This window comes from Rhyacophila brunnea, unplaced genomic scaffold (genome assembly GCF_057557595.1).
Source record: "Rhyacophila brunnea isolate RB1 unplaced genomic scaffold, BYU_Rbru_1.0 scaffold_5, whole genome shotgun sequence".
Classification (NCBI taxonomy): domain Eukaryota; kingdom Metazoa; phylum Arthropoda; class Insecta; order Trichoptera; family Rhyacophilidae; genus Rhyacophila; species Rhyacophila brunnea.
In genome coordinates, this window is record NW_028233170.1 from 30,986,528 (window position 1) to 31,008,711 (window position 22,184).

The 22,184-nt window shown below is 34.7% G+C and overlaps 1 protein-coding gene across 2 annotated transcripts in view; it reads right to left on the reverse strand.

Annotated features, from left to right (window-relative positions):
* The window catches only part of LOC147066280 (glycerol-3-phosphate dehydrogenase, mitochondrial-like), a 50,410-nt gene that overhangs the window by 2,904 nt on the left and 25,322 nt on the right, over window positions 1-22,184 (reverse strand). Inside the window, exons 2-15 of one of the 2 annotated variants that reach the window (XM_085956014.1) lie at window positions 21,084-21,192; window positions 20,602-20,767; window positions 18,017-18,239; window positions 17,138-17,301; window positions 12,875-13,008; window positions 12,012-12,169; window positions 11,743-11,936; window positions 9,965-10,159; window positions 8,864-8,985; window positions 8,039-8,175; window positions 7,695-7,848; window positions 5,397-5,585; window positions 1,992-2,090; window positions 637-735 (exon numbers count right to left, since the gene is read on the reverse strand). In XM_085956014.1, coding sequence (XP_085812140.1) covers window positions 637-735; window positions 1,992-2,090; window positions 5,397-5,585; window positions 7,695-7,848; window positions 8,039-8,175; window positions 8,864-8,985; window positions 9,965-10,159; window positions 11,743-11,936; window positions 12,012-12,169; window positions 12,875-13,008; window positions 17,138-17,301; window positions 18,017-18,239; window positions 20,602-20,767; window positions 21,084-21,182 — 2,133 coding nt within the window. In that variant the 5' untranslated portion in view covers window positions 21,183-21,192. The remainder of the gene's footprint in view (window positions 1-636; window positions 736-1,991; window positions 2,091-5,396; window positions 5,586-7,694; window positions 7,849-8,038; window positions 8,176-8,863; window positions 8,986-9,964; window positions 10,160-11,742; window positions 11,937-12,011; window positions 12,170-12,874; window positions 13,009-17,137; window positions 17,302-18,016; window positions 18,240-20,601; window positions 20,768-21,083; window positions 21,193-22,184) is intronic. The other variant, XM_085956012.1, reaches the window with a different exon arrangement.

The window sequence follows — 22,184 nt, forward strand, 5'->3', positions numbered from 1 at the left end:
TTAAAATACACACTATTGGTGCAAGTAAATCCATGCACATGTAAAGCCGCTATAATTCTTTTGCGTCCGATCACTCATATTTTATGCCGGCCTTTAGGCGGGAATAATTCAATAAAGTCACTCAACATGTAACAGAGATTCAAGTCTTGCTACAACATTTATACGACATGAAATCTCCCGATAGAATAGCTCATTGGTATCTATTAAATCCAACTAATGCAAAATATTATTTATAAAAGCGAAACATGCATTATATGATTATTTATTCACGATACCTTATTAATTTATTAGATAATTAGTATAAAAAGATAACGTATTCACAATAATTTATTTATATTTCAAGCAATAGTGTTATTAATTGTAGAAAGGCATTTGAATTACAATATTGTAGATTCATCAAAAATTATATAATTATTTCAAAGATTTAGTAATAAGTATGAAGTTTCAAGCAAGACCAAAATAAGGTGTGAAAAAATTTATTGTAACTAAAACATGCATTGACCTTTTCGGACATAACAATTACGATTTAATTAGGTATGTGGAATAGGAAAATACACCAAAATATAATCATAAGATTAGTATAATGGGTTGAGAGTAATAAATCTATTATGATTGGGGGTAAATTATGCGTTTAACCTGCAGATATTCGTCCAATTCTACTTGTCCGTTCATATTTGTGTCGATTTCTTTAAGAATCTCGTGCAACTCTTCCCCGGGCACTTCCTCCCCGGTATTCTGCGAAACACAATTATTCACACGATGTAATTATAATACAAACTACCCGCAATGTTATTACAATTAGAGGTGACGTTTCGAAGCCCATATCGTAATGAAAACACCACAATCCTAGTATACAGCTAATTTGAATACAGTAACGCGGTAATTATTGTAATTTCAATGGAAGTTTCTATCAAAGAAACATCAATAGATATTTACTATGTATCTTTCCCCAATTAAAACAAAAATGTAGCTGCAAAATATACACATTATTGTTATGCAAGCAAGCGACTGAGCAGGCATTAAGAAGTAATATTTTAATAAAACAATCGTAAAAGTGCCAATATAAAAAAATCTCATCATGACAAGTTAAAAAGACAAATGAAAACAGTAATACCCCAAACTTACGTCATACGAGCCATAAATGAGGTGATCACTAATTACATACAAGTGGCGAAGCCTCTTTACTACGCTATCATTCAGAATTCAGAGCCTACCTTATTAAATATCTAAGTAAAAACATATTTGATGTAACATTATATCAGTACTATAAAAAGACATCTATACTATATAATATAATTTAATAGTTGTAGCAATGTATCCACCTACAGATGTACTGTGTCATACATTTATCACCTACACTCATATACATATACACTCGTAAACGTCATCATAATTTTGTACAGCTCGTGACGTACATCTACTGGAATATTATCAAAGCAAATCAGCAAAAAAACTATAATTGAAAGCTTTTTATTCAAACCTTCACAAATAATTAAAATTTAAATGATTAAAACAAATTATAATGTTTGAGACTTTCACGGTTTATCGTATGTAATAGATTTTTGGGATTTCCCAAAAAAGATAGGTAGGTGGTACCCTGAATTATAAATTATAGACCTCTCTATACGGCACATGAGCCCATGAGTCGCCGACTGTGAAAACACATTGTGATGTAAATTTGGTGTATTACTGTACGTAATTTTCTTGTCATAATGACTCTATTTCATTATTCTCTACAATAAATCCCTGTGACTGATTATGTCACATCAAATTCAAAATACAAGTATGTCAATATAGACGAGTTATATTTGAATAATCGAATTGTATCCGTTGGTTAAAAGTTGCATGCTATAACACATTTTAGTGTCTTCAAAGAAGTGTTATAATAAAACAATTGTGATGCTTTCATTAAAATCGATGAAACACTTTAGCGAAATGATGACAGTACAGCGACATACATAGCCCGCGTTTTCTGGATGTGTGTTTGTTACCTGGAAATAATCCGACAAATCCATCCGCCCACTATACGAACTGTTAATGTTGTTTAACAGAGAATGCATTTCTTCTTCTTTGAAATTCATACCCATTTCCTAAAAGATTTTGGAAGCCAATATTATCGTTTAAATAAAGTAAAAATTTTGAAAAAAGATTGACAGGTATATCGAAATGTTGTATGCGGAAAACCTGTGCAGGAATTCATTGTTGTCTCTGAAATCTTAGTTTAGTCAAATCAAGGAGAAATAAAATATATCAGCAAAGGAATTGTAAATAACTTAGTGAATACTTTAGTGAGAAAGCTGACAGGACGCGGCATGGTAATTTTTACATCACACTTCTAGCGGGCTCGGCATTGAGTGGATGTACTGTTGTCTCCTGTGGGTTTTGGGGTTTGTAATCTTCGAGCGAATCTTATTATTTTAAACTTTATGATAATGAAACATAATCATCGGGGGTTTATCCATTGCTGGATGAAGTCGTCACTAAGCTGTTTTCACTCCTCGGTCGTTAGATTTTCGCTGCCACATAATGTCAGTCAAACTTTATCAATTTATGGAATATGACAGTTTTTTTAGGGTACCCTTCTGTTGCTGTTTATTATTCTAATATAAATATTATAAAATACATTCATATTTGGGTGGTTTTTTTTTAATTTTTACTTCCGTGAAGCTTAAAGAGTGTGTTCAACAAGTTGTTTTATGTCATTCCAGACTACAGATAGATTTGAGCAAAACATTATAATATGATGACATGTTCAACTTCTGATGACAAATGTACGAGGGTGGGTCAATAAGTCCTTAGAAAAGCCGACAGGTGGCGCGACTAGTACTGTAAGCGGTTTGTTTTCATGCAGCGGCACTACCGATTCAGTATGCTGCGAAGTTAAAAAAAAAATTTGCTTGTTTACAAAAATGGAGAAAATTGAGTTTAGAGCTGTTATTAAACATTTTAATATAAAAGGGTTAACAGCAAAGGAAATAAAAAATGAGTTGGATTTAGTTCACGGCACATCTGCTCCTTCACTTGCAACTATTTATAACTGGTTAAATGAATTTAAACGTGGCCGTACATCAACAAAGGATGAACCACGCTCAGGATGTCCTGTAGAGGTGACTACACCAGAAATGATCAATAAAATCCACGATATGGTGTTAAGTGACCGAAGATTAAAGTTGAGTGAGATAATTGAGGTTACAGGGATCTCAAAAGGTAGCGTCATTTCTATTTTACATGACAAATTGGGCATGAAAAAAATTTCTGCAAGATGGGTGCCGCGTTTGCTCACAGTCGACAATAAACGCAATAGGGTGGTGGCCTCTAAAGCCCTGTTGTCGCTCATGCAACGCAATCCGGATGAATTTTTTCGTCGCTTTGTGACTGTAGATGAAACATGGATACACCACTATACTCCCGAGACGAAAGAACAGTCAAAGCAGTGGATTGCGAAAGGCGAACCATGTCCAAAGAAGGCGAAAACCGTAAAATCAGCTGGTAAGGTTATGGCTACTGTATTTTGGGATGCACGTGGAATTATTTTCGTTGACTATTTAGAAAAAGGAAAAACAATAACAGGGGATTATTATGCATCTTTATTGGACCAGCTAAAAAACAAAATTGAAGAAAAACGGCCTCATTTAAACAGGAAAAAAATCCTCTTTCATCAGGACAATGCCCGTGTTCACACATGTTTACGATCAATGGCTAAAATTGAAGAATTGAAGTTCGAATTGGTCGACCACCCACCGTATTCGCCAGATTTAGCCCCCAGTGACTTTTTCCTTTTCCCAAACTTAAAAAAATGGCTAAGTGGACAACGTTTTTTTTCAAATGAAGAAGTCATCGATCGGACAAATGCTTATTTTGAGGACCTTCCGAAAACTTATTTTTCTGACGGTTTAAAAAAAATTGAGAAACGTCTAACCAAGTGTATTGAGCTCCAAGGAGATTATGTTGAGAAATAAAAAATAATACAAAAATAAAAACTGTTTTAATGCTTTTTTCTAAGGAATTATTGACCCACCCTCGTATTCAGCTCACATTAATTAGTCACCCCTGTTCTAACTTGTTGCAAGTGTGATTTATTAGTTTACTATACTTGATCTGTGCCGGGAGGTTTTGTATGGCGGCAAGTGAGAGGCTGCAAATTTTTTAGCAAAAATAAACTTTTTTTTTTTTTTAAATATATTGAACGTTTATCATAAACACTTACCAATCATATGCTAAATGTCTCATTATTGGACCAGTATTCTTCCGAATTTTAAATTATTCAAATCAAACGCCAGAGACCGGCATTCTGTCTTCAAAGACAGGCGAATAAGTTCGCATTTTTTGTATGGCCGGCTCTGTACGCCCGGCCATATCCGCGAACATGTTCGCTTTGGCACAGAACCGGTAGAGATTGATGATTGAATCCAAATAGATATCCAAAATGAATATTCACATACAGTGAAACCCCAATGTTACATTTTTGAAGGGACCAATAAAAAAATGTAAAGAAAGGCATAAAAAATTGAAAATTAGAAGATATTAAAAAATTATATTAACTGGTTTGAAGCATATAATGCCAACATGTTCTTTCACTTTTGTTTTGAACTGACAATATTTTTCTTTGCCGAGACATTATGTGAATGGGTCTATACAAAAAAACTTATCACATTGTTTAACCTTGGTCTTGGGCACTGCAGACATATTATTTATAAATAGAAATGCACACTTCCTTCTGGAATTCATTTCAATGTTTACCATGCATTTCAATGGAATGTGTTCAAATAAATTGAATTTTTAATTTTGATTGAATTTTGAATATTGAATATTTCAGACATAAATTGAGCATAAAATACGCAAATAGCGGGAAAACCATATCAAATAACTCAATTTAAGAACTATTAGTTAAATTTGTCGTAATTAAAAGCCCATAGCTTAATTGGTGAAAGCACATTCATGCGAATCCAGTGGTTACAGGTTCAAGTCCCATCGAGTGTCATATTATTTTCAAAAAAGATTTTTTCTAGTAAGGTATAATATGTCTGAGGTGTTTTCAAATTATGTATATTCAAAGTTATTTTTGTTAAAGTAGAATTAACAAAAATAATACTGTTTCAAAACCAGTATAATGGAGTTCTACCACATAAACGCCAGTTCAATTAATAACAAAGACTTATCAAGTTGCTAAAAAATGACAATGACAAACACGTTTGTGAGCAATTCAAACAAGTAATTTTTCCCTTACAAGTTAGAAAAAAGAGTAATAATTTAACAGCGACTTAAAAACCACTAGCTGACTAAATTAAACGTTTGTTGGCACAACTGAAATGTATAAAGTTGACTTGTGAATCTTATAATGCCTGATAGGTAACTGGAGCTCTTTTATACATACAGATTGAAGCCAAATCGAATACCTTGAGACCTCTCCTGATGTCATTGATAGAGACATATCCCTTCCTGTCCTTGTCGATGATCTGGAAGCGTTTGATGTACAGTTGGATCTCGTCTTTGGTGAGGTTGATGGGAATCTTGTCTCGACTGGCGCGGTTCACCATCTGGCCCATCTCATTCTGCAAGAATTCTGTGGCCTCCTTTTCTTGTTTCTAGAGAAAAATCAATAAGAAACTTATTTGTAAAAAAGACTAGATATCTTCATGGTATATAATATACATGTGACACTGTTTAACTCATGTTTATAAAAAAATGGTAGGGAATCAAAACAATTGAAATTTATAATATAACGACATTGGTTAAACAATATATACCTACGAGGGTGGGTCAATAATTCCTTAGAAAAAAGCATTAAAACAGTTTTTATTTTTGTATTTTTTTTTTATTTCTCAACATAATCTCCTTGGAGCTCAATACATTTGGTTAGACGTTTCTCAATTTTTTTTAAACCGTCAGAAAAATAAGTTTTCGGAAGGTCCTCAAAATAAGCATTTGTCCGATCGATGACTTCTTCATTTGAAAAAAAAACGTTGTCCACTTAGCCATTTTTTTAAGTTTGGGAAAAGGAAAAAGTCACTGGGGGCTAAATCTGGCGAATACGGTGGGTGGTCGACCAATTTAAACTTCAATTCTTCAATTTTAGCCATTGATCGTAAACATGTGTGAACACGGGCATTGTCCTGATGAAAGAGGATTTTTTTCCTGTTTAAATGAGGCCGTTTTTCTTCAATTTTGTTTTTTAGCTGGTCCAATAAAGATGCATAATAATCCCCTGTTATTGTTTTTCCTTTTTCCAAATAGTCAACAAAAATAATTTTACGTGCATCCCAAAATACAGTAGCCATAACCTTACCAGCTGATTTTACGGTTTTCGCCTTCTTTGGACATGGTTTGCCTTCGCAATCCACTGCTTTGACTGTTCTTTCGTCTCGGGAGTATAGTGGTGTATCCATGTTTCATCTACAGTCACAAAGCGACGAAAAAATTCATCCGGATTGCGTTGCATGAGCGACAACAGGGCTTTAGAGGCCACCACCCTAATGCGTTTATTGTCGACTGTGAGCAAACGCGGCACCCATCTTGCAGAAATATTTTTCATGCCCAATTTGTCATGTAAAATAGAAATGACGCTACCTTTTGAGATCCCTGTAACCTCAATTATCTCACTCAACTTTAATCTTCGGTCACTTAACACCATATCGTGGATTTTATTGATCATTTCTGGTGTAGTCACCTCTACAGGACGTCCTGAGCGTGGTTCATCCTTTGTTGATGTACGACCACGTTTAAATTTATTTAACCAGTTATAAATAGTTGCAAGTGAAGGAGCAGATATGCCGTGAACTAAATCCAACTCATCTTTTATTTCGTTTGCTGTTAACCCTTTTATATTAAAATGTTTAATAACAGCTCTAAACTCAATTTTCTCCATTTTCCATTTGTCCATTTTCCACAAGCAAATTTTTTTTTAAATGTACGAGAAACACACAACAACCCGACCAATCTGATTGAAACTTCGCAGCATACTGAATCGGCAGTGCCGCTGCATGAAAACAAACCGCTTACAGTACTAGTCGCGCCACCTGTCGGCTTTTCTAAGGACTTATTGACCCACCCTCGTACCATGTGTCCTTTTTATTTATTTATGATTGTGTACAACGCCAGAAAGGTAGTTTTTTTATTCACTAGTCCCTGAAGGCTCATTAATTTTAATATTCTTAATACCACACACCTAAATCTACATTTAAATTTTTCATAATGTCCAATATCCCAAGAAAATTTGAACAAAAAGGCATGACCAATCGAACAAACATGAAATTTTGGTAATTAAAGGACATAATATTATATTTATTGTACTTAGTACTATTTCTTCGGTGTCAAATTTAAAAAATTTTAGAAGGCCAGTCAGCAGTTAGCTATGTGATAAGCAAATCGACGCAAGATGGGTTTAAATGATTGGAGTGGGATCAAGCGTGAAAGAAGCTAAAAATTTACAATTTTAGAAGATATCATCGAAGATATGCGTTCCACACAGTTCCATAAAGAAGTAAAGATCATGAATAGACAAAGATGATGATTTTCCGGTGCTTTGAGTTTGTGTTATAAAATAAACTCTCGAAGGGATAGATTTGTAGCACAAACATCCACCTGAGATGATTTTTAACAATGTAATATTATAAAGTACAGTTTTTCAACTAAAAAGTATACCAAATAACACAAAAACATGGTGCTTTATTTTTTTAGATGTAGTTAGTAAATACCTTTTTCTCATCATTGGTCCATTTGAGTTCTTCAGCCATGATGTCGATGATACCGGGAAGAGCTTCTTGTGCCGCTTGTACATTCAAGAAAGCAAGACGGAGACGTCTGGCAATCATATCAATTGCAGTGCAAGCATATTCTCGGACACCGTACCTGAAAATTCATTTACAGAGTTATTCACAACGTCAATACTCATCATCACTAAACTTGGTCCATAACAACAACAATCAGACAGGAAAATAGTTGACGTCATCAAATTGATTCAAAGAGTGTATTATTTTTTTGCTGGACTTCACAATGTACCTAAGTAAATTAATTTGTAATTAGTTTATTTTGCATTTACCTAACTTCAGCGTCAATATACGGGAACTCCTGGTGCACTTTGCGTCCGATAATAGGCCAGCGTTTGCCTGTTAATGCGGCCATCTTTGCAACGGCAAACGCCCGATCACCGTAAGACATAGCCAAATGTTGAGCCACCTAAAAGCCATCAAATCTTTTTAGAAGAACATGGGAATTCATCTATTTATGACAACATTTACATTTTTTAAAACAACCTGTAAAACATACTAATTAAAAAAGTCCTTGGACCGAATGGGATTTGAACTTACATCTATTACATTCCATGTAAGTATTTTACCAATCAAGAGTGTTGAATAAAAAGAGTTTGTTTAAAAAAAGATATGATGACAATGAACTTTGACAATGGACAACCAGAAAAATAGATGGGGAAAACTCGTCATTATGAAAAGCAAGATTAGGTACTGTAGCGAGTTGGGGTCACCAGTTTGATGCATTGGTAGTGTTTGAATCGAGTTAAATCGTTTAAGACAGTAATATCAGCATATCTAGTTTATTTGTGTACTACACCTTTTAGGAAGAAGCTAAGTTATATAATTTGAATGACTTGATGGAACAAGTCAGAAAAATAGACCCAGAGTGCCATCAAGACGAGCGAGAAAAAATAAGAAGGCGATTTTGGAGAGGACGCATGGCCGGTATTGCCTGAATGGCAGAGTTGAGAGTGAAATGTCAAAGATATCACCGACTCGCTACAGTATAATTATACAATTTAGAACCGTGACACTATTGAAAAAGGATTGATACTATTTATTCATACAAAATGTATAACTAGATTTAAAAAAATATGACATGATTAATATTTTACCTCACATTCCAGTCCAAAATCTTGCACCAGTCTGATGTACATGGTGGGAGACCATCCGTGAGCTCCTTCAATCAGGAATCCATCTGTCTGACATTCCCTGTACAGCGGATTCAGCTTGGCAGCTTCACAAAAAATACAGTTTTACTATTAATTATAAAGTAGTATTTTTAAATAAATTATACTTTGACGTCACCAAAGTACTCAACGTCATGAAGGAGTGGGTCAAAGTAGGCAATCATAATCATGAAAAACCGACAGCCTGATGGCCAACTTTAAAATATGTAGTGTTTTTATCTTCTTTTCTTTTTAACACTACAGCAAGCCATGAGGCCCAATTACAGTACTGAAGTAGTAGTGAAACAATCACATAAACACTCATGCTTTGAGAAAATCACATAAAATATTGTGACCTCACTAGGAATCAAGCCAGAAACCCTCAGATCAGAAACCAGTGCTATACACATTGTTCTACGAGAGCCGGCTTGGAACACTGTTTCTCTGCCATTTTTTACATATTCTTTTTATTGGTATGGACACAAAAAAGGGTGCATATCGAACTATTTTGAGGATGTTTTATGGTTGAATTGATAACTATATAAAAGTTGTATTCTCAGTGTTGGCAGCATTGAATATGTTGTTTGTGAACAAAATCATTGAAATAAAGATGCTTCATTTTTCTTATAATATTAAACTTTTAATACGCACACAAGGTGTTTATATTTAGGTTTGGTTCAGTGGAAATACGTGACAACAAAAAACTAAGGAGTGAGTTAAATGGAAGGAGTAGGCCTTCATCTAGCAGTGGATCGAAGTCCGATGATGATAATGAAAACCAAATACAAAACGGTACATTGTACCTGACAATTGAAACCTTCTCTGGAAAAAGAGCATAATTGAGAAAATGCTAGTTTTCGGTAAATCAAATGACATGACTACATACCATTATGTAATCTCGTCAACAAATGACAATAGAAATCTTGGAGTTGTGATAGTGTCACATTATTTGTGAATTATTGCACTGTGTTATTTCAAAATGAAGATTTATACACAACACTATTTTTCCAGAGGGGCCCAATTATTATAATATCAAAGGGTCCTTACATTCAATGGAAGCATCGACAGCTTCAGAAGCCATGGACCTGTAAGTGGTCCACTTTCCGCCGGCGATTGTGACGAGACCAGCAGGACTGACGTGGACGATGTGGTTGCGGGCCAGCGATTGAGTATCCTCTTTATTGGGATCCGACACCAACGGTCGGATACCGCTCCATGCTGATAACACATCACCTCGCCTAACTGGAATCATATCACATATTCAGCTGTAAATTTTACACAGTACTATATAGCAAACACTACCAATTAGTTCCAGGAGAGATAAAGGATAGTCATGAGAGTTACAATGTTAGTGTAAAAGGTTACAGGACTGGTCAGGAGTGTAGTCTGCTACCCAGAGGCAAATTGTAATTAAATTGTGCCATACATAATTGTATATCAGTGGCGAAGACTCCATACTAGGTGATTATTTAAAGCCTACCTTCTTAAGAAAAATATTTTTTAATTTTATATTGACATTAAATAATATAATCAATAATAATATATCCAATATGTCCAACGACATCTATCGTATAATTGTCATAATAATTTTACGATTTTTTCCACTATTTTAATAAGCACCATTTATGGCATGTCTCGAAGGTTTAAAAAAATAAGCGACATCTCGTTTCGCTTTACATATTGTATGGATTACGTTCGCGTGAATCGAAAACTTTTTTTATATGAAGTTTGTTTCTCATAATTTTAAGACGTCTGCGGCGGCCCATATAAATTGGTAAGCTATTTAAGGAACGCTTACGCTTACATATTACGTAAGTGCACATTAATTCAAAATAATTTATAAGATAATTTAAAAAAATAATTTCTAGGGATTCAATCACATATAAATATTGATTGTTGTTAAAAATAATAAATAATTTATCTCGTGATTTTTATTTGTCAGTTCATAGACTAAGACAATTTATTCAGCCAATTATGTAAGTTGAAATCTGATATTGTATCTAAGTCTGTGTTTTAAATATAGAAGTATTTTAAAATGTCTAGTTTAAATTATAAATTGTTTTGGAACAGATTCACAACAACGGATATTTTAAATATATTTTGAGCGTATCTTGCGTTTATATTTAAGAAAATACATAATTCAAATTAATTGCTTAATTTTATACTATCAGTGAGCAAAAATTGAAATTTCATCGGTTTTTGTGTACCTACCTATTCATCAGTAGTTATGTCGGAATATCTTCTTATTTCCCGAAAATACATCTAACAAGTGTGCTTTCTCCACAGCCTACCTGTTTCCAAAAGTCACCCTTTGCACTGTTGTATATTATATAACGGAGTATATTTATATATCGATATAATAGACTTTGGATATAATGGACAAAATACCAAATGGTCAACCAATGGTCAAATGTGAAAATTGTTAAAACATCATGTTAATGTTATACATGTTAAATCATAGTGTCACCGCTTGAAAATAATGTTCTGCGCATGATAATCAGGTCATACCTCTTGAACTCGAATTCGAGTCATAATGCCATCCTGCTCGTAGCACTAACGTTTTACAACGCTGGCCACTAATTCACACGGCTGCACAGCAGTTTAATTTATTTACTCGAAGTAAATGGATGCATTTATTACCCCATTCAAATTGGCGGCTTCGGGGTGCAAGACTGGCATGCATTTTTACTTATTTTGTAAATACTAAATGTAATCAACGCTACCTCAATATCCAAAAACACATTATCAAACAATCCCCAAAAATATTTTCCACATCTCAAAATACATTCATTTTCATAAACTCGATTCCCTTCTATTATTCATACCTTCAACATCTGGGTTGAGATAATTCTTGACCTCCTGAAGGATGAACATGATTTCATCCTCTGTCGGTCTAGGGTTATGAGTGATTTTGCACGGAAGGTCAGTCGTTCCGGCAATGGTCTGCCGAAGCCACGGGAGGAAGAAGATCACTCGGCCGTCGGACGTTGATGGATCAAGCAGGCCCATTTGGTCTGGACTGGAAACACAAATAATATCGTAAAGACAGACTCGATAGAAGAAAATATTGCAAAGAGAGAGGAAAATGACATACCTGTAATAACCCGGAAGTACAATATGGACACCAGAAGACGGGCAGCAAATTTCTTTGACTGTCGGATCGTCCATCTTTCTGATTGAATCTGTGAATGGTCCTGTCGCATTGATTATAGACTTTGCTTGGACATCCCATTCCTTGCCAGTTATTTCATCCTATATAGAGAAAAGGTAGATTATAATATTAGTTAATATAAATTTAATAATAGGTATACCAAGGACATTAAAGAAAACCTACTCTAATAGATGAAGATGAAAAAGGATTCATGGATTACTAATTATATTAGCGCATTGGCCCAATCTCTGTAATGCCATAATACTCTTTTCTAAATAAAGAAAATAAAAGTTATTACCTATAAATTTATTTTTCAAAATAAACTTTTGTCCGCCTCTGTCAAAACCGCAAGGGTTTCAACACAGTTATATTCACTCAAACAGTCAATTTTATAAATTCAATTAAATAGCATATTATGATAATATGCCGCAATAATCAGTGAAAATGTGATACATGCTATCCTGAAATGATTGGGTAAGAGATGAATCATTAAATGTCTTCTCGATATTCACTTATAAGGCAACTACACAGATTCAGCAGAATGTGTCCAGATATTAACAAAATATTCAACGAATATTTAGTTGAACAATTTTGAACAAATATGTCAAACATTCGTGTCATAAGTATCAAAAAGTTAAAAAAACATCAAATTCAATCTCAATACGCCAACGTACAAAACATTAATTTTGCTCTGGCTATAAAATCGACCGCAACTAAAAACAGTATTTTAATACTAACATTTCATAAGGCAACGCCTTCACAGTCAAACTCTGCGTAACTACATATATATTTGAATGTTACCATACCTTCAATCGAGCCCCACTGAGTTTGCCGGCAGTCTTGTGCAGTTTTGTGACAGAAACATGGTTAGCGACTGTAGCACCGTGTCGAGTAGCCGTCAGGGCAATTGCTAAATTCATTCGAGCATCATCTTGTTGGCCTGTTGGCGAACAAACAAATAGACTAGATCAGTTACAGAACCTCAAATTTTGGTGAACCTATGAAATAACCTATGGAAAGATCTAGATTTGATTTGGAAACGACACTAAAATGTCATATATCTACTACAGGCATGTCAAACTTTAAGTGGGCTGTGATCTATCCAGTATCAAAATTTACAGTGATATACCATATTCCATTGTCACTTTTCAACTTAAATAAACATTATTACATTTGGCTGAGGACAATGTTAAAATTAAACAACACCATTTGTTTTGTACAATCGCAAAGAAATACTCAATTTCACCGTGAAAATTATGTTTTATTTTTCTTTTAGGTATGTACCCATTGTACTCATCGTTAAACTATTCTCATACTGTGACAGTAAAGGGAAATTATGCCTCACTTTAAAGCGTGGACATTCACATATTCTCTTTCTTTCACTCCTGCAGCAGGCCGTACGTGATGCAATATGAATCAAGTGATATGACGTGATCAGGCGGGATTCCTCATTGTTAAATAGAAAATGACGTAGCTGGTTAAGGAAATAAAAATGGAATGTTTAATGCTTCCACCTCAAAATCTCACAAATAACACGCTTTATGATGCGATTGACACGTTAGACATATTTGTACATTTGAATGCATGCAATGTGTATATCTATATATACTCTTTTCCATCATCATCAAAAGTGGAAAGAAAGTAATTTGCCTTGCGTATTAGACTATGACCGCCCATATTCAAGAATTAATCTGATAATATCTTGTTATATTAATCTGATGGTGATGTGTGGAAAGTACTTCATGGTATCTTGAGACTTGTTAATAAATCAGATTGGAGACAAAGATTTGAGGTATACCTACACTTTGTACGAGAACCCACATTTCATGTAATTGGTGATATAGGTGCATACAACCTATTTATCAATAATACAAATTTATACATTATCTAACTGCTATGCCACACAAGGTACAAGGGACACGGACAATGATATAATATTCTCTTCTGAGACTACTAGACATATTATTTTTTGTTCTACATTCTACAATACATATATTTACATTTACAAGATGGAACTCAGTTGTCAGCGCTAGTGAGATCACTGACACAGTATGCTGGCACCAATATAACTCTACACTAAAGAGTATATCAATATGTACATTATAATAACTTTTTAAAGTACCAATTTTATGATCAGATGAAAGGATTTTACCATATTTTTTTTGCATATTACATATTTTAGTGGGCTGCAATGCATAGCACGGTGGGGTGGGGGTCGACAGCTAAAGTGATAAATATCATCACTTTATCATTTATTTATATATTGAGGCGGCTAACTGTTACAATAAGTTAACCGTCTAAACTGTCTATCTCGCTCTAAAAGTTAACACAGCCAAGAGAGGGGCTGTTAAAACATACCACTTTTTGACAGTTTCGATGGTTAACTTATTGTAACAATTAACCGCTTCAATACACAAATATGATAAACTACCGTCGATAGCCGCCTTGTATATAGAATAGCTTCGCAAGACGGATTTTGTCTTTAGGGCATCTTCAAATGGAAAGTTGCAAAGGCGAAACCGGTCCGAAAATAAAAATAAATTAACCAACAAAATTTAGTGTTTGTTATTTTTTCAACACCATGTGCTCCACCAAGAAATAACAGTGAAAAAAAGTAATAATATAATTGACAAATAGCAATATCACATTCATAATTCAGACGATGAATTAGTATATCGAGCACTCAAATCAATGATTAAATATATTGATAAATGAATCCATCACTATTTATGTAGGTAATCTATCAAAAATCAGAAAAACTCGGGAACTTATCATGATTGGATGTAATTTATTATTCATAATAAACAACGATAAATTCACGATAGCTCATTCACACAGAGACATGCTGATAATAAAGTTTTCCGCATGTACATTTCACACTCGTGAAAACAAATTATATGCTGATAACATTTTTTTTTTCACGTGTATAACTCAAGGAAATCATGCTAAATATATACATACTTCAGATATATAAGGCAATGATTCTCAACCAGAATTCCACAGGCTACTAGGTGGCCGCACATATAAACCCAACATGATTTTTTGTCAAATCTTTTGACGCTTGCAACATGGTTGTATAAGTGCTTAGCATGCAAAGGTACTGTCTAACAAGAACTTCTTGTCCACATGTTAAAACTGTGAACTAACAATCTCCACCAGTGCAGCTAATCGCACTTCCGTTTTTAAATGAGGAACACCCCCCAAATTTATGATTTCATTTTACGCTCCCGTGGTGAATGGATCTATCAGTTTACGTAATTTGAAGCTTTTTATATAAAAAAATATGACTAAGCCGATCAGGAGTGATGTTAGAATTAATATTAGTAAATTTTTGGCTTATTGCGAAGAAGAAAGTGAGTCGCATCTAAAAAGAGAGCCGATAAATTATTAAACACGCCTCTTGCATGCGTTACCGCCATGATGACAGGTACGTCACTGAGTAGTCTTCTATATGTGACTACAGCGACTTCCTGTTATGGCCGATTTCTTATTGTCGGACAGTATAATTCAAATAGTCGCTACCGAGCCGTACAGAATTGCTGTTAGTTTACATGCACCGCCATGCTAGCCTGTCAAATCGCACAGAATACGAAAATGAAAATGGATGCCACAGCGTTTGTAATGACGTACATTGGTATATTTCTAACTGATGAATGTAGCCAATATTTTCAGCTATTCTCTATTGTGCCAATACAAAACCACTGCTTCATTATTTGGTGTACGATGACGTTCATCCGGAATGAATATTTTGGCATCTGCATTTTTTGATGTTTTGACTCTATGAATTAAATTGGTAGAAAAAATAAAGCTGCACTAATCCAAGATTATCTACTGTCTCTCAGAATAGAAATACGAAGTTATAAAACTTGCCTCGGACCAATTATGACATATGGGACTGAGGCCAGAGCAGAGATAAACAAAATTAAATATATGTTGCAAAACCTAGAAATGTGGACATTCAAATATATTGAAAAATCGTTCAGGAAATAAACAGATTTGAGAAATTTACAAAGTTGAGGATGTGGTCAGATGACGAGTACAAACAAGAAAATTATTAAATGCATACGCAGCAAGGCCTGAACAAAGACGATGCATAAGTGCGAGTGAGAAAGTATTCGGCACCCCTATAATCTCTGCGACACGCGCTAGAGTAAGATAAAAGGTTTACAGATGTGTGAGATGATTTGCTATGGTGTCGCCGCCAAATCTTAGTTTGTTTCATAACTAAGTGTCGATAACCTGCGGGCGCGTGTTGCTAAAATTGATATATTTTGTGTTAAACAAAAAGTCAGTGGTAAATATTTTTAGTTAATTAAGTAGAAAAGATGGTTCTGTATGTTGTATTAAAATGTGGTAGCCGTACTGTTAAGCAAGAAGATGGTATTACGTTTCATAGGTAAGTTGATACATGTTCATGATAATTTATTTGTATATTATTATAATATATTTTAATATCAAGTGACCTAGTGTTTCTTTAAAATAACTTAAATTATGGATATCTTTACCTAATGGTTGCATTTTGACTGCTTAAAAATACTATATAACGTAAAAAAATAGATAATTATATTTTAATTCTGAGCGTCTAGTGCGAGCACTTTGGGCGAGCATTAGCGAAATGGTCTATGGTCTCAAACATTTGTATACGAATGCGTTCGCTAGCCCACAAACCAAACGCAAGGCACGGAGCTTCAATTAGCAATGCAATGGGTGGCATCTAGATGTATCTATAGTCTAAGATACGCAGATAGAATGGGCAAAACTAGAGACCCGCACAGGAATCCCTGCCCTGGATCAATAAAAAGTTGGAAGGATAACTAAGAACAAGTATAATAAAAACAGACCCAACAGTCTATAACAAGAAGAAGAATAATGAAGCAGTCCAGTTAGGCAGGTAAAAGTGGCATAAGCATAAACAGATAAATGACTATGAAGTGGAATTCAAATACCAATAAATTGTCTCAATCCGATGTTACCCTGAGATTGAAGCTGCTATGGCAGTGTTTAATCAAATAGAAACTAGACTAAAATACATACTGCTAGTGTTAACAAAATGTTTATTTGTTACTCACCGTCATAATAGACAATGCCTCCGCAAAGCTTGTCTCCTTTGAGCATAGGGAACAATTCTAAGGCATTTTTTTTGGAGAGATAGTAGGAGCTCTTTACGTTTCGGTCACCGGCAACAAAATCGTACATTTTTATTCCAAACCAAAAGTACGGTACTTGCCACCATCTGCAAAAAATAATAATAGAAACCAATAATAAATAAATACGTGACTCCATTTGAAATAAAACTTTAAATTTCACTGGGACAGCACAATAATTAGATCGCATTATGCATTTTCAGAACAAGTGACATAATGTTATCTAAAATATTTAGTTTTGAAAAGTTTTTGTACCTACTATAACTAGAGGAAATTATTTTTAATGTGACTGAATTGGTGGCAATAGAACAGTAATTAATCATCTATACACTGGTGTATTTGCATCATTTTTGATTATTCAGTATTATATACGTATGACATGTGATTTTGGTGATACTTCATCTAAAAATTTTACATGTTTTGGTGTATACAATAAGGTACAATAATTGACGCAGTCTGTCCTTTCACTGCATCATTTTATTAATTAGCCAGATTCAATATTCGTCCTCACATCTTTTCATTTCTATACATTCATACATATAAAACCAATATAGGTTATTATTGTCCAGTGGCACGACTCTGCAGAACTCTGTGATCATTGATTGAATGGATCTGTTTTGTTCTCTTACCTTTTTCAAATTAAGTTGCTTCAAAATAAAATGTAATAAAAATAACTTTACATCCGTATTTCTTAGTAGTTAATCAAAATATCCGTATGCTACAATTGTATCTTCACAAAAACATCTTTGTAAACATCTGTGTACAAAATATGAGTAGCAATTAATAGAAGTGAGAGGTACTGACGTGTAGACGGGCAGCATAATGGGCAAAGGGTGTGTGAGATGGGGCGCAGAGGCGAGCATGTTAGCCCTCTCGTGTAGAGCCTCCTTCACCATCTTGTACTGCTCCACATCGAGCTGCATGATAGCTTTCTGCAGGTAGCGAACTCCCCCGTGGATGAGCTTCGTGCTGCGGCTGCTCGTGCCGCTTGCAAAGTCGTCTGCCTCAACCAGCGCCGTTCGTAGACCTGCACATTTGCAAATAAAAGTTGAGGGACCACACTCGTGCATAATAATTTTATGAGTTATTAACCTTGCCAAACATTGTTCAACTTTTTTGATACATCATTAGAGCCTTCCAACAACTGGCAGGTTATCGAGGTACAGGAGATCTCATTCAGCTGTCCATATGCACTCGCAGCATATCACCTCTCGCACGTAAAGCACTACGAGACACGTTGTTACCGCCTAAACCATGGCATCCTCAGAGGATCCAAGGCCATGAGGCCTGAATCATCATTGGGCGGATTCATGCAAACATGAGCAGATCGACTGCGAGACAAATTTCTAGCCCGTAAGCTTAAATGTATGAAAATTTATAGTCATCCTTTTGCAACTTCAACAAATGAAATCATTCTAGCCCTTCATGTATGTAAAATCCTGCATTTTTTTATACCTACATTAATTCTAGAAGCAAGCAAAGTAAAACCTAGCGTCATTATAAATTTTATACTTATTCAATTTTAAACATACAAGCAAGCTGTAATTTTAATGCAGCAATAATAATCCCAAGGCACAGCCCCTTTCCAGTGCATCATCCTATGCCCCCCCCCCCCTCCCTTTCAGAGGTGACAACGTGCCATATGGGTAAGCTCTTACACATTACAATAGGTTTCTAAGCTCAAACCCAATAATAATGTTGTCTATATTTAAATATTTTTGTGTTTTTTTTTTAAATCATTCCAACAGACACCTTTCAGGCGGAGTAAATGTATTGACTCTAAAAAATTATGACAATTCAAGTGACCATCAGTCTTACTCAAACAGCATTTTTTCCTTCACGGGTTCACTTACAATCCTCCGATACTGGAAAGCAGTGGCGGCCGGTGGTTTCCAAAATTGCTTTGATTGTAGGTACACTAAAAACTTCCTTACCTTATTCAAAAAGATCTATAAACCTGTATGAGTTTTGTTTCAATATTTTTGAATAGCAATGGCACACATCGAGTGCTGTTTTAAAAATTGCAAGGAGTGCAGCGCACTTGCATGGAGTAGCCGCCTCTGCGGGCAAGTAATAGTTTTTTGTGTACTCATTTCATATTCTGCAGTATTTAAAATAAACCCATTTCAGGACAGATGTACCATTTGCACAATGTCGTCCCTATGGTATTGACATGTGCATTTCATTTGATATTTGTTTTTGTTGTCAATATAGTGCATACATAAAAATGTCTTTTTTTTTCTCGACCATGTCCGATCCTATAGGATCATACGGGTCTCAACAGAGTGGAGGTTTGTATTAACAGATTTTTTTTTTAAATCTATTTTTACTTGTATAAAAATGTACACCTACTCAAATACATCATAAACTATTTCTTTTTTAAATAATATTAATTTATATTTTTCATCTATCACACAATATATTATAATATAGGTATTAATTATTAATATGGTTCCATTTACTAAATGCTGCAATATCATCGATTTTTTCTAAGCATAATGAAAACAACAATGGTGTTTTAAATAGGTGCTGACATTTCCTGATAATAATATTGATACAAGAAGCAAACAGCTTTGAGTGTTATCTATCGGAAACCAAATGAAGCATTTAATTAATTTATGATTTAGAACAACATTAACCTTCACCAATATCTCGGTTATATAACAAAATGAGGCATAATTATTATTATGGTTCAATTCAAGTGTACGCACGAGGTCGGGGGATTTAGAATGAATAGAATATCACTCCTTCTTTATAAGAACCTCATTACTCAGGATCGTATGATTCGGATGATTTGACTGCCGAACGGCCTTCTCAATGAATTGGCCCTATTCATTCGGAATCCTACGAAACACATGCCCATGTCAGTGGAACTCATGAATTAGTGCAACCATCTGAGTTACCCAATGTTTGCTATTCGGACGCGAAAACAAGACAGTGTGGACGACACAAACAGACACTAACGATCATAATACTTATGACCGCTAGGCCATGCGCATTCGACAACCAATATGTTGGATTTTGTGAACTCCCCCGCCCCCCTCCCGCCGCCTTAAAAATTAATAATAATAATTATGGATATTTTTTTGGAAATGGACCCCTCATATCATTTTTCTGTGTGCGCATCTGGTTCAATGCTCCACGAATATTAGTTAATTTTGTGAATAAAACAGAGAAGGAGTCCATTACAAGGCTGCAGTTTTCATGCTTTAATAATATTTTCAAACTAATCATCAACACTAAACATTTTAATGAATAGCAACAAAATTATTATAATAAATTCCACCATTATTTGGATGCTTTTGATATCCTTCAATGCCTATTAATTGTCAATGTAAATAAACGATGAATGAATTAAATAATTGACATGTGGATTGTCCATCACCGACCTCTGGTAGCAGCATCTAAGGCACATCCGGCACCGGTGGCCCCACCGCCGATGATGAGCACATCAAAGATATCCCCCGCCTGAAGAGCTTTCAGCTGGTCAGACCTCGGAGGTAGCGGTCTCTTTGGTGGTTTTGTGGTCGCAGCGTACACTGCTGGAACATTTCTCTGAAATGATCAAGAAATCAGCTAGATAATATTTAGATATTATTTTTAAATACGGCAACCGCTGCACCTAATTATTTTGACACAATGATACCAACAAAAGACAATGATAAATAAATAGCAGATACTAATTTTATTTATGAATACTACGTTTATCGTGATGTGACAATGATTGATTCTTCTTGAGAACAATTTAAAGTTACTTTTTAAGAGTTTTTCCACTCTATGTAACCGACTTAATTGTGACTAAATGTTGAAACATAATATGCCATGACTTGATTTTACAAATACAATAATTTTGTGGTAGGTATGTGGTTACCGTGACTGTGTCATCCCCGGCGAAGAGGTGAGCAACAAGGGCGGCGCTCGCCACTGCGCCTGCGCCCCCTGCCGCCAACCTTCGCCACCGCCCCGACATACTCCACTAACTGGAACAAAGAAAATGATATAAGTATAGTAAATTAATTAAGTATGTACCTAATATGTTGAGTAAGTGGCTAACACCCATCTTACAACGGATTAAATTAATTATTATTAAGTACCTTTTTTTTCATGGATTAAGTAAGTCAAACATGAGAACACTTGCAAAAAAAATAGAAAAACATAACTTTGTGTGAAGGACCCCACCCTATGATTAGTACTGACAGCTGATGGCAATATAAAATTGTTATTATATTTGTTTGAAAATTTATTAGGTAACAGTATAGAACAATTATTATTTAATTTAGTATTTTATTTCCCTAATAAATACAAAATTGTAAACCATGTGCATTTTGCTATGGCTGATACTAATAATATACCTACATGTTCGAGAATGAAGAGCAAAATAAAAAGTTTGAATTCTGTCGCGTATGTTAGCCACACACTCATTCTTTATTATTATAATATAATACTTAGTGCTCATCCGTAGTGGTTTGGCGGTTACACACGGTTATACGTTTGAGTTGCGCAAGACGCCACCGCGCCGCGCCCGCCAAACCACTACGGCCGAGCACTTATACCTAAGTTCAATCTTTCCTTCACCACCTTCCTCTCTTTCTCCCCCAGCTCTCATAGTTCACTTAAAACGATTTTACATCAATTCAAATATTGATGTCATGTACCTATGTACTGAAGCACAATACAATACAAGTAAATAAAAATAGATTGTTTAATTACAAATGCATATGATGGGCAGTATCTCCATAAACCCTCATAATTTCATAATAATTAAATTACCAACCACGGCAAAATCAACTCGAATTTCTGATTATTCAGAAAAGTTTAAGAAACTCTGCATTGTGACATCGCATCAATAATTTATTATTTTGAATGACGTAATAGCAATTGGGTATTAGGTATTTACTATGGATTCATTTCCTCATATTTATTTATATGAAACATTTCGTTTTTACCTCAAATGTAAATAAATCACCGCCAT